This window comes from Poecilia latipinna, unplaced genomic scaffold (genome assembly GCF_001443285.1).
Source record: "Poecilia latipinna isolate Pla-1442-1.1 unplaced genomic scaffold, P_latipinna-1.0 Scaffold727, whole genome shotgun sequence".
NCBI classification, from domain to species: domain Eukaryota; kingdom Metazoa; phylum Chordata; class Actinopteri; order Cyprinodontiformes; family Poeciliidae; genus Poecilia; species Poecilia latipinna.
The window spans coordinates 39376-53414 of NW_015113343.1; the positions used below are offsets into that span (position 1 = coordinate 39376).

Consider the following 14039-nt stretch of genomic DNA (forward strand, 5'->3'; position numbering starts at 1 on the left):
TNATGTACTTTCTTACTCTTGAGTATTTTTCTGCGTTTTACTTTAGTACAATTTTTGGGTAATTTATCGACCTCTGATTAAAAAGAGTGTTGTTGCTTCAATGTGAGCACATTTTCTATGACTGTGCAGTTATTGGACGGATTAGAGCAGCGACACAGACAGGCAGGTATTTCAGTTTACCTTTCAAACTCAAAGTCCCGGGAAGTTTGACTCACCTTTAGGCCGCAGCGGCGCTCAGAGGAAACTTCTAGAACTGTAAGTCCAGCTAGCTGGCTAGCTTTACTGAATTCAGAATTAGCTTTGTTTTAGCATAAAATAACAACAAATAGCTTAAATATTAGATGAAGATGTATTGATATGTGTTTATTTATGAATCTAAGATGTGAATTATTCAGCTTTAGAGTTTTAAAACAGTTTGAAGGTTAATGAAATGGCGGAACCTGTTGCTCCGTTAGGCTAGGCTAAGCGGAGCTAGCGTAACCTAGTTTTGTTCTAAACATTTTGCTAAAAAACGGTCAAAGTCGTTCCATAGTTATTTAAATATTTACAAGCTACCAATTTAAAAAACATATTCATGAGCTGTACATAGTTATTTAAATATTTTACATTTAAACAGCAGTCAGAGGCATTTAGCCTGAGCTATTCCTGCTAACATTATAGCTTTATGAGTCTGAGAGCCATAAATCCGGTGATATTACAGAAACTGTGACACATTTTTGGATGGATAGATGAACAAATTGATAGATTGTTGAACTAATACAAAGTAGTTATTTTTTGCAGCTTGGTGTAATTATTAATCACAAAGCCTTGTATGTTCTTATTTGTTGGCATAAACTTTTAGAGCTTGAAGTCCCAGATAGCTTCATATATTTTTGTTTTTTTGCTGCTAAAAAAAGCAGACGTGATGAAATGTGAAGACGAAGCTGTGTTGACTTGTTTTCATTTATGAATCCTACATGTTGATCTTTCAGCTTTAGTTTTTTATTTTTTATATCATTTTTTATTTGCTTAATGAAATGTTGTTTGGCTAGCTAGCGCGAATGTTGCAACTTAGCTAGGTTTATGAATGCCATAAAATATCTGGTAAAATTACAGAAAATATGACACATTTTTGGATGGATGTTGGGATAGTTAGTTACAGCTCACTGTTATTATCCACCACAAAGCTTTATGTTAATACTTGGCACAACAACAAAAAATAAATTGTAGCACTTTAAGTCTCAGCTAGCTTTACTGACTTCATAGTTTCTGTTAGCAGCAAAAACAATCTCAAAACAATTATGTCATATAAAAAAACTGTATTGAGATGTTTTCATATATGAATTCAACTTCAGAGTTTTAGATCTTTCAGCTTAATGAAATGGCTGAACCTGTTTGAGCTATGCTAAGCTAATGCTGTATTAAACACTAAGATTTCTTAAAAAGTAAAATATCCCAAAATGTACTTAAATAATTACCAACCACTCATGTTTGTTGAAATATTTGGGCAATAAACAAGTTAGAGGCTATTAGCCCAAGCTAGTCCTACTAGCGCTATAGTGCTAAGCTAGGTTTATGAGAAGAAATTACAGAAAATTTCACTCATTTTATGTTGTATTGAGGGACTAGCTTAGTGGTGGATTTATGGAGTGTTTCTGAAGCAGTTTTCCTGCCTCAATAATCTGATTTATTTCCATTTTTCAGTCATTAATTTTGCCTGTTGGCGCTTCAGAAAAGTTGAGCTAACTTTCTAGCTTGTGACCAGTTCGCTCCCAGATCTTTGTTTTGGTTTCCTTTTTTCCGTCGGTGTTTTTTGCTTTTGTTCTCCTGGTTGTGATGGTGTGCAGAGATCTAAGCCACAGTTGGCTGGGCTTCACATGGGCCGGCGTGGGGGGCTTGTCAAAGGAATTGCCGCTCCGCTTATTCTTCCTCCATCACAGCGACGAAGAAGAAAAAACACGAAACAAAAAGGATCGGCCTTCTTATTATCAATATTAATCTCTCTTTTTGGAAAGGCATCTGTAGGCTTTTAAAAACAGCGCATTCAAGAAAGCCATGTTTGAACTTGCTAATGTTTTCCCTCTCTCTCTCTGTCTACACAAACTATTCTCCTCTTCATTCAGCGTGCCATTAGCTCTCCAAGCTGTTGTTTGTTTTCCCGCTTTAATGTTCCTCTATGAACAAAACGGCAGAGAAAAAGGGCCTGAAACATGAAGCGTGCTCGGTTTTAGTGTCTGTGTGCCACGCAGCGCGGTGGTTTGCTGAGGATGCCGCCGCAGAAACCTATTAGAGTCCAGATGTTCTAATTATAGATCGGCTCTGCTGCTTAATGACAGGAAACGCCGGCCGAGGTGTTTCAGCACAGAAACATGAATGAAGCCGTCGAGCTCCACCTCAAGGCTGGAAATCGGATTTCCGTTTTTGGTGTCGTCCTGCTGGATACGGAGGGCTGGGGGAGGAAAACATTCTGTTTTCGTTCCTCCAGCTGTTGGAGGCGCGGCTCGGGAATCTGGGCGGGGTTCTGGTCCGTTTGGCTGAAATCAGTTTGTCTCTTGGAGAAAATGTTTGGAGGCGAAGATACAAGCAACACTAAAAGAAGCAACATTAGCAGAGCAATACAATTCGTACGGAGGAGGATTAGTGCCCGTAATCTATGGGGCGTGGTTTGTGAACTCGTAAAAATTAACAGCAAAAATTTGGGTTATTAAGGCTGCCATAACAGAAAAACATGGGGATTAATTTTTCAAAGTCATATTTTTATAATGTTATTTATTCAATATTGGTTTACAAACTAAATATTGCCTAACTAAAAATGCTTTAAATAGCTAAACTAAATATTGAAACTGGTTAGACATTTAGTTTATACATTAAATATCTATGTTTTTATCTTGCTAGTTAGTTTGAAGCTAAATGCTTTATTTATTTTAGGGCTTAATATTTTGTTTGTAAATGGAATATTTAGCTACAAACTAAAAAAAATAGTTTTAGTGTGAAGCTAGTTAAAGTTTTATTTTTAAATCTATTTTTGATTTAAAAAAAATTTTTTCGCTGTAGAAACAAATTTGCAGTAATTTAAGTGAAGAATAAACAAAATGAAAAGAGAGAAAAGAGGAAATAAAACTAATTGAGTTGGACTTCCTATACTGGATGATGACATCACTTCCTGCTTGTTCAGCCACTCGCACTGAGGGATTGTGGGTTTTAGACATTTTAAGCAGCTTTAATAGAGATGTAATCTGATTCTTAATTCTTACTGTCTTATTTCAGTGTGTGTGTGTGCGTGCGTGCGTGCGTGTGCCCGTGTGTGTGTCTGTCCTGGATTAAACATGATTGTAGTTCAGTAAAGGTACAAGAAGCTTTTCCTCCTGCGCCTTGAATAAGACGGCTGAATTAAATGTTTGTTTCTCCGTCTGGTTTTAACGTCCGTCAGCTTCTCTTCTCTGTTTCTTCTTTATTTATTTTCCTGCTCTAAAATATTAAAGTTCCAGCTTTCAGTACCTCCTGCTCAACATTCGGGACATGTTTTATTTTTGGTCTCACTTCAGTGTTTCAGAACATCAAACCAGTTCAAATATTTACCAAAAACGACACAAATAAAAACATAACACTGTTCATAAATGGCAATGTTTATTATTAAAACAAATATTAATTAAGAAAAATAATCCAAATCTATGTCAAAAACCAAAGTCATATATGTTTTACTTACATTGGCAGTTTTATTGTAAATATTTAATTAGGATGATAAATATTTAGGGAATAAAGTAAATATTTAGTTGATTCTCTATTGGCTATTAATCTATTACTAAGCTAAATATACTAATTATTTAGTTAACACTCTGCTTAGTGACTAAGCTAACTATTTAGCTCAAAATTAAATATTAAATTCAGCTAAGCTAAATATTTAGCTTGAACTATATAAAGTAAATATTTACTTTGAGGCTAAATAGTTAGCTTATTTGGTCTGTGCACAAGAAATGGCTTGCTTATTATGCTTACTGAATAGATTAAAGCTAAATATTTAATTTGTAAACTAAATTATAATTTAGAAAGCTAAATATTTAGCTTGAGTTTGCTAGCTACTCTTATGACTAAGGAAGGCTAAATGACCCAAATTACTGCTGTGAAGTTTTAACTTTACAAACTTGTTTTAATTGACTGAAGTGACAAATATGCAAATAGGAAATAGGAAAATAGGAAGCAAACTCTTTCAGTCAGAAGAAACATTAAAAATACTTCAACCCTAAACCTGTAAACTTCTGGATGTCGTCGTTTTGCTCCAGTTTCCTTTCTCTCTTTTTGAAGATTGATGTGTTTGTTTCTTTGGTTTGTGTCGATGTGACGATCTGGGAGACTTCAGGATTAAATTAAACAAACTGACATGTGTCAGTTTAATTGTTCTACGGAGCTCCAAACCTGTGCAGCGCTGCTGGTCCACATCGCTGGCCTCATTTCTGTCAGTCAGAAACCTTTTATTAAACACGTCACCATGTTTACATCACGCGTTCCCCGGCTGCGGCTTTCCAACCCACTGACACCGTTTGGACCCGGCAGGTTGGAGAGTTTGATTCTCTGGGTTAGTGGGTCAAACTGACGCGTCGTGGAAACACGAGTCCAGAAAAATATGTCAAATAATAAAACAGGAATCAGTAAAACAGGTTTGGATCATTAATGACCTACAAGAATTCAGGTTCATCTGAGGTTTTAATGTCTAAAACTGCTTTTACAAGCAGCTTTTAATCAGTTTGAATTTCCACTGTCTTTTTTTACACGGTTTAGTGTGATCATCACTTTTTTCAGGCTGCTACTAAAAGTTTGTAAAAGTATGGACAGATGAAAATGTTTAGTGCATTTAACTTCCCTTAACTCAGTTTGTTTGAATAAACTGCAAAGCTCTGATGTTCCTGGTTTGTTTGTAAACTTTCAGTTGGATAAAGTTCACCGTCTGTTGAAGTTTTGGTTTTTGTAATTCTTCAGGTAGATAACCGTTTATATTCATGCTCTTATTGTGAAGTGGTGGAGACTGTTTCCTCTCCTTCCCTAATAACTTTATTTAAAACAAACATGTAGGAACAAAATAAAAAAACAAAATATAAACACAGTATGATAGAACATGGTTAAATTTATCACTGTAGCTTTAGATTATGGTAAATATGATGGTATTAGTAGAAATAATGTTAATGATTAGCAGTTTAGTATTAGCTTCCACTAAATACTGTTGGTACAGGGCTTAAGTTTAGCAGAACTGTTTATGATTAGCACTTTAGCATTAGCTTTTGTCAAATATTATGTTCGTATAGCAATTTAGCATTTCCATAGCTAATGCTAATGATAAGTAGTTTAGTATTAGCTACCACTAAATACCATGTTTTTATAGCGCTTTAGCAGTGGAGGAACTAATGTTTATGATTAGCGGTTTAGCATTGGTGTCCAGTAAATACCATGTTGGTATAGTGCTTAAATGTAGCACAACTGTTTTTGATTAGGGCTTTAGCATTAGCTCCTCCTGCTAAATACTGTATTGGTCTGTTGCTTTAGCATTTAGCAGAACTGTTCATTACTTTTGCTGTAGGATTAGCGCAGCTAACTTTCAGTTAGCTTTGCCCATCGCTGATAACTGATTAGTTTTTGTAATTATTTCCTAATTTTGGCCGCTTCTGTCCTCCATATAGGATTAGGGTTAGGGGTTAAGGTAGGGTTTATGACACAAACAGCTCAGGCTGCAGAACTGACTTGTTGAATATAAGAAGAACAGATTTATTTCAGATCTGAATATTTTATTTACAAGTTCATATTTTTCCATAACATCTCCATAGAAAAACATGACTTTAATTTAAGCTACTTTATGAAGTGAATGTATACAACATGCTGATTTTAGCAGGCTGGGTGTGTGAGTGGTAGTTTTTGGACACAGTGGTGTTTTTGTCCACTCTGATCCCCACACATGCACACATGGGCTAACTGTATTAATAGGAGTCTGTTTTGTGTCAGGCAGATCTTAATAGGATCATTGTGAGAGACATGGGGCTGTCTGTCAGTCTAAGTTCATTAACTGATGATAGATAACCTGCAGAGTGTGTGTGTGTGTGGCGTGTGCATGTGTAGGTGTATGTGTGTGGTTTTCGGACTGTGCCTCCCTGTTTGTGGGTCTCTAGTGTAATTTATAGCCCTCAATTGGACGCCTTATCAGGTGCAGGACACATGGACGCCTCCTTTTCTCCTCCTCCTCCCATCTTTTAACTCCAACTTGGACTTTTCTCTCATTTTCCTCTCATCCATCCCCCAATCCTCACTTTTTATTACCCAGCGATGCTTTTTAATAATTGCTGCTCGTTCTGTCCTGATGTCTTAAAAAGTTGTCAAACTTCTGTTTTGTTTTGTGGAAACGTTTCTGCAGCCGAACTGGAGACGTTTGGGTTGATGTTGGAGAGCCGGTTCTGCTGCAGCTTCAGATGGTTAATAAAACATCTGGACGTAAAAACTGGAGTGTGTGGGGAAACGAGAGCGTCCATGGCGTTTCCATGGTTACTGAACACAATAATAGGAGGGTTTAGATGTGATGGATGAATAATATCAGATATACTGAGACTGGATGGATGGGAATATCTGGACCATCAAAGTTTCCGGTTTTCCAGACTTCAGTTCCAGTTGCAGCTTCCCAGATCAGATGGTTTCTGTATTCAGGAAGAATTTTAATAATTTCCTTTGCTAAACTGTATTTTTAGTTAATGTTTGTCTTGTTTCCATGCAGGTATGGAGGAAAGAACAAATGCAGCTTCATGGGCGAGTGGAAGTCGCTCCTCTAAGGTTTGTTTTGTTGCTTTTCTTCCAGTTTTATTAGCAATCAGAAATACTTTTAACCAGGAGCCTTTGATTTGGTTTTAATAACAAAGCAACTGTTTTCATGTAGAAATGTTTGGGTGGGTTTGTAAAGTTACACTGTCAAAAATTAACAGCAATATTTTGGATTATTTCATAACAGAAAAAAATTAGATCCATTTTTCAGTGTCATATTTTGATCATGTTATTCATTTATAAATGTCACAGTTTGAAACTAAATATGTAAATATGGCTTCAAACTTAACATTTAGTTTGAAGCTAATTATTTAGCTAAACATTTAATTAAATGTTTAACTAAATGTTTAGTTTTCTAATTAAATGGTTAGCTTGGAGCAAAATATTAAGTTTCAAGCTAATTATTTAGCTGGCTAACTAAGTAGTTAGTTTGGAGCAAGTTCAGAGCTAACAAACTAAATATTCAGTTTGTACCTAAATGCTTAGTTTGAAGCTAGGTGATTAGATGGCTAATGAAATATTTAGCTTCAAACTAAATATTTATCTTGCTAACTAAATATTTTATTTACACATAAACATTTGGTTTGGAAACTAACATGTAGCTTGTTAATAAAATTGTTAGCTTGGAGCTAAATACTTAGTTTGAAACTAAATAGGTTTTTTTAGCTACATATTTAGCTTCTTAGCTTAATATTTAGTTTGGACCTAAACATTTAATTAGGAAACAAAATATGTAGTTTGCTAAATGGTTAGCTCGGAGCTAAATATTTAGTTAGCTAGTTTGCTAGCTAAATATTGTGAAAATGTTTTTCTGTTATGGAAGGCTAAATAACCGAAATTGTTGACAGTAAAACTTCATAAAAATGCCCCCAGCAGAAAAGGAATGGTTGATACTAACTTCCCGTTCAGCTAACTTCCCGTTCAGCTAACTTCCCGTTCAGCTAACTTCCCGTTCAGCTAACTTCCCGTTCAGCTTACTTCCCGTTCAGCTCACTTCCCGTTCAGCTCACTTCCCGTTCAGCTCACTTCCCGTTCAGCTCACTTCCCGTTTAGCTAACTTCCTGTTCTTTCTGCAGAGTTACGCCGACGGATCGCAGTTCATGGCGTCACATGACAGCCTCTCGCCTCCGTACTCAAACTCCAGGCTAACAGGTCGGCTAACTTCCTGCGTCTCTTGGTTTGTCGTCCGTCAGCCGCGGATCGGCTGCTTTGTTTTGGCTGTTTGTGTCTGCGAGTGGAGAAACGCCAGCCGGCGTCTGCTCGTTTACCCATGATGCTCTCTGCCTCTGGCGCCAGTTGTGAGCAAATGGCCACTGACACAGATAATCTGCCTCACACACACAGCAGAGCCTAATTTACCTTTGACTGGATGCATCAAATATGGAAGACGCTCTCTGACTCTACCTGCCGCCTTTCTGCTTTTCGCTGCTTTGATCTGAAACGTTTCATCTGTTTCATTCATACCGAACAAACAAACATTTTTATTTAAAAACAAAGAAAAATCTGCTGTTTGTTTGATACATTACATAATATATATAGTCGTTACACAGAGTCACATATTTTGGCACTTATTTGGATTAAATGCTGCTGTATCTAAGTTTTTTTTAATGAAATTTTAGTGGAAGGAAAACGTATGTTGGAGGGGTGAAAAATTTGTATTTCAGTTAATTTTTTCAAAATTTGATTAATTATTGAATCAATGAATATTTTATCTGTTACCTATAAATAACTAATTTATGTACTTTTACTTAGGTAAATTAATTTAAGTAATTTTAGTCAGTAATTGAAATCCATATATAGATTCATTAGAGTCACATTTTGAGTGTTTGTTTCTGTTAAATGCTGTTGTAGCTACATATTTTGATGGAAAGTTTAGTGGAAGGAAAAAGTGTGTTGGGGAAAAAATTCACGTGCTTATTTGGAATTTGATTAATTATTGAATTGATTAACATTTTTGATATTAATTATGTTATCTGTAAATAATTACTTTCAATTCAGAAAGTGAAACCAAATATAGATCCACGAAGGAGTTGCATTTTGAGGATGTATTTCTGTTGCGTTCTGCTGTATCTAAGCACTTTAATGGAAAGTTTAGTGGAAGAACAGTTTGGTTGAGGTGACTCAGGGCGCCACGTCATCTCCTGTTGCTCCACTTTGTGTTTTATTCTTATTCTCCAGTGAGATGTGAAGCCTGCAAACGCTGCCAAAAGTACCAATACCTGCTTTCACCATCAAGCTAAAGTAGTTATTAGAAACAACCTGGTCTCAGGGTAATTAATAGATGTTTCTGGATGTAATTGCTGTTGTGGCTATAAATTGATGAATATTTAAATGTTTGTAAGTAAATTAGCTAAACAAAGGGAACATTAGATGATTTTTTTTTGTATATTTTGTGAAATTTAATCCTAATCCAGTAAAAGCTGCTGGAGGAGCAGCAGGAGTGATCCATTGTGAGCTGGATGTGTTGTGACAGCGTTGTGATTACGGTTTGTGACTCAGAAAAGGAAATATCAGATTCTTCATCTGCAGCCGAGGAGCCGCAAATTTACTTTTATGATGCTAACGCTAAGAGACGGAGACAGCCGGTGAAATGCGGCACACAAATATTTTCACCTCTGGATGTTGGGGTTCACACAACCAGGTCACTAAATGATGATAAAACCACTTCCTGTTGCTATGGAACTAATATATATGTGGAAAATGTTAGCGCTCATTGCTAGCCCGCTTAACGCAGCGCTTCCCAATGGAAAGGTTCAAACCGGCCTTCATTAAGATTAAAACAAAAAGATAAAACGATACATAAATGCCAACCCAAAGTGACCAGCAGCTTTATAGGCATCATCCTGTAGCATCATGCTAGCAGTGTAGCATGAGTATCATCCACTCTGCCCTCTAGCGCTCTCTGGTTGCTATGGTAACCTCCTGGTTTTGTCTGGTAAATGCTCTTCTGTCTCCTTCCCTGTTGTAAAGTAAAAACTTGTTTTTACTCATTTTGCTAGCTTGTTGGGTTTATTTTTAGCGCCTGACGTGACCGAGACGAGCGACTTGAAAATCACAGGTGGAGAGAAGCGGGTCAACATAAACACTGTTCAGATAATAAGAAAAAAAGAAATACTGTAAGTTATTTATTGTCTTGGTCCTAAATAACCTGGATTTGGAGCCCTACAGACATGTTGTTTGTAGCATGCTAATTGTAAAGAACCACTGCAAACTAGCTAAAAATCGTATAAATAGTAAGAAAGCTAAACAAATTGTCCCAAAGTCCACTTTGGTCACTTTCTGTTTGTGTTTTTGATTTTTAATTTCACACGTTTCTGACCTCATTTGCAGTTTATCGTTTGGTGAACTTTATTATAAAATGAATGATTTGTTCCACAGGTCTGAAAGCTCTGTGGTAAAACTAAACCGAGGGATTTTGCAGTTTTACCGTCTATTGTGAACATCACTCTGGAGTTATTTCCGTGCTTGAACTATTGCCTTTGATAATCCCTTTCATTTAGTTGTAAATGACAGTTGTCTGTTTGGATTATACGCAGAGTGAACCCTAAAAGGAAGCCGCAGTTCAGAGTTAAATAAACCCAACCTGAACATGTTAAGTGTGAAGCTGTCTTTCTGCCCCCTCCCTCCTTTGTAACCTTGTGTGTCGTCTTTAAACCGACCCCCCGTGCAGATTAGAGTGATGTTATGCTCTAGATAATCAGCGGAGGGATTAGTGTCATCTGAGCGACCCCACTAGATTAATCTGCAGCTACACACACACACACACACACACACACACACACACACACACACACACACACACACGTTGGGTGATCTAGCAATGAGAGGATGTGTGTGAGTGAGGTGATGTTTCTGTTCAGGCACGCAGGTCATTGAGTCAGTGTGGGTTAGATCTGTGGCTTTTCAGTGTCATGGCTGACATTTCTTATATTTTAGGGTGTTAGCATCATGACCATGACCCCATATAAACACTAACTGTCACCAAACAAAACAGAAATTCAGTGGTTTCAACTCACAAAATAATGGTTAAATATATCAAATGTTTGCTCAACTTGTCTTGTTTTTCTGTATTTTATACTTTAATAAGCTATTAGCTTGATTCTGATCAGCTGTTGGCATGATTCTGAATCGTTTATAGCTTAGCTCTCAGTAGCTGTTAAATTATTCTGAGTAGCTGTTAGCGTGTGTTTAACTGTTGGCTGTCTTTAACAACCAACAATTAGCTGTTGGTATAACTCTCAGTAATTGTTAGCCCATTTCTAAGTGGATGTTAGCTTAGTTTTCAATAGTTTTTAGCTAGTTATAGCTGCTGTTTAATGTCGTGGTAGCTGTTAGCTTAGCTCTCAGATACTGCTAGTTTGAGCCAGATATTGGTGTGATTAGCTGTTGTTTATAGTCTTGTTAGCTGCTAGCTTGACTGTGCAGATTTTAGGTGGACTTTGAGTCATCCTAAAGCTTGTTAGTTTTTCTGTTAGCTTTAGTCTGAAAAGTTGCTAGTTTGACCTGCCTTCTAGTTTCAGAAGAAATCTGATTTAATTTAAAGCATTTTCTAGTCCAACAATCAGAACATTACACAGTTTGTCATCAGTTTTTGTTGAGAAAAAATTGGTCAATAAAATTGTATGTGGAGTGTTGATATCAATGATGTTCCGTATGTCCAGCTTTGTTTCTTTGGCTGGCTAGAGGCTGATTGGAACCTACGTTCTCATTTGTCCTGACCGTTATTTCATATTTTAAAGTAGAAAGCGAAGCCTGGAAACAAAAGGAGAAGCTGCGTATGAACCTGACGATGTGGCGCCCCTCCTGCTGTTGGTGCCGAAACGCCGTCTGTCTGACCTCTGTGCGACCTTATTAATGAGTGTTGAGCCATGAGGCCGGACCCCCTCTGAGGAGGTCACATCTGGACACTTTATTTAGAACTACATATATCTGTCTCTCTTTTCGTCGCTCTCACTGAAAAGTGTCTGTTTTTCTCTTCCATCTTGTTTTCTTCATTTCCAACCCGAGCCATCACTTTCCTCCATTTCTTGTGTTTTTGGGTCGTTAACGTTGAGTGTTTCTGTCCTCTCCTTATCTCCGTATCCTCCTCTCGGTGTCCTTCTCCACCCCAGGAGCTCATCACCGCGGCTGGGTGTCGTGCCTCGGTTTTCCCCTTTGGCACCACGCTGTCCCAATGTGCTGCTTTCAGCTACTTCTGCTCTGAACGTTTAAACAAAGACGAGAAATAACCTGAACCAAAATCTTGAACGCAAAGCTTGTTGATATTCCACTAATGTCAAAAGAACTCAATTCTGCAATTGCAATGTTTCTATTACACAAGGAATGCAATTCAAATAAGTTTGTTTACACAATAAGAATCATCTTCCTATCACTTCCTGTTTGTCTTTGTTGTTTCCGCCAGTAGTAAGATCCCGTTGAAAAGTGTTTACATAGTTTTGCAAAATAAACTAATTTTGACTTATTAAAAAACTAGCTTTATTGAGATTGCCGTGTTTTCATGAATCAAATTTGTTTTCATAATTCCAATATGAACAATTTTATTGCAGTTTTTCTGCATTGAAATAAACAAAATTTTATATGGCTGAAAAATCACCTCATCCTTGTGCAAAAACATGAGTTTTCTTAAAATTGACATGTTTCCATTGAGCAAATACATTTTTGTAATTCCACTTTTTGCAATTTTGTTGCTGTTTGACCGTATTGAAATTCACTCATTTTAAACAACCTCATCCTTGAGCAGAAACATTTTATGGAAAAACATTTTTTAAATTTGACTGTTTCTATTCAACTTCACTCATTAAACTCAGTGGGTAGGATTAGATGAGACCATGTCATCTAATCTGATTGGCTGCTTCAAACAGGAAGTCAAGTTAACTTCTTTCAACTTTGTTAAAACTCTGTGCAGAAATATCTTTATTAATAGTAATTCATAAATTATTTCTGTTTATTTCCAGTTTTAATAAGTTAATGACGCATTGAAATAAGTATAGCATATGTTATTTTTTTTACATTGATTTGGCACTCTTTGCTCTCCGTAATAGCTATGTTTAAACCAGAAGCCATTTTCACATAAACATCAACACATGTTTACCTTATTGGAAGGAAAGTTAAACCATTTTCTGACAATAAAATGGGCTATTATTATTTACAAAAAATATAAACATATGGGACTACAGCAATACCAAAATTGTATTCCAATAAAAAAAAACAGAGTTCTTACTAAATGTGACCTTCTTTTAAAGATACATTGTAAACTGAGTTTAAAGAAGACAGATTTTCTCCTTCCTGGATGTTTTTCCGGTTTTTCTCGGCTGATTGACGGCTCCTCCGTCTCATTCTCTGTGTTTTCAGTGGATGTCATAAATTGATTAGCGCTGCGCTGACTTGCCTGCATTAACAGGGCGCGCTTTGTGAGCCGCTGTGGAGTATTTAGCGTATTATTGTTTTGAAGGGGCCGTGCATCACGTGTAAATGATCTGCTGTAATTAGATCTGACACGGTAATAATGGCTCTCGTCAAGACGAGAGGCGGAAACGCCAAACAGAGACGACTTTAACGGTTTCACGTTCTGCTCCCAGAAAGTTTTACTCTGGCGAGTTTACTGGACGTAGCGCAGCAGCTAACCCCTGCTTTCAATAACTCAACAAATGTTTTTGTGAAGAGAAAAGCAGAAAAAACAGGAATTGGAGACAAAAGTTTGAATTCATTGATAAATTTCTCTTTATTTTAAAAATTAACCTTTTTATTGTGCAGGATTTTAGGAAAATCTGTAATTCTGATGCTGCTGCTGAAAATTAGTGAAGGTGGAATAGAAATATGGTTTATATTGACATTTGAAGGGGTGTGTTTTTGCCCAGTATTGGTTATCTGACCCATTTAAAGTGCATTTAAGCTAATATGTTACTGTTAGCTTAATCTGACAGCAGCTGTTTATATTTTTACTAGTTTTCTTCATTTTATGTCTTATTTTCCTGTAATGGTTGGTTAGGATTATTCTAATATTATGACTTTATTCTGGAAACATTACGACTTTATTACAGGGATATTACGATTTTTTCCCTCATTATTATAATAATTCTGGTTTTAGAACTTTCTGGTAATATTGTCGCTTTATTCTGGAAACGTTACGACTTTAACCTTGTTCTGATTTTATCACGACTTTATTCTCATATCAAGTTAACGTACATCCATCTTTCCCTCCGTTCTCTACCTCCATCCCTCCTTCCATCCCTTCATTCTCTCCCTCCTTCCATCCCTTCATTCTCTCC

At 36.6% G+C, this 14039-nt stretch overlaps 1 protein-coding gene across 3 annotated transcripts in view; it reads left to right on the top strand.

Moving 5' to 3' along the window:
• The first annotated feature begins 230 nt into the window (after positions 1 to 230).
• Positions 231 to 14039, top strand: part of tcf4 (transcription factor 4) — a 172807-nt gene continuing 158998 nt past the window's right edge. For 2 of the 3 annotated variants that reach the window (XM_015045449.1, XM_015045448.1), the window contains exons 1-3: positions 232 to 255; positions 6728 to 6783; positions 7848 to 7923. In XM_015045449.1, the coding sequence (XP_014900935.1) occupies positions 6730 to 6783; positions 7848 to 7923 (130 nt within the window). In that variant the 5' untranslated portion in view covers positions 232 to 255; positions 6728 to 6729. Of the gene's footprint in view, positions 256 to 6727; positions 6784 to 7847; positions 7924 to 14039 lie in introns of all 3 variants that reach the window. The other variant, XM_015045447.1, reaches the window with a different exon arrangement.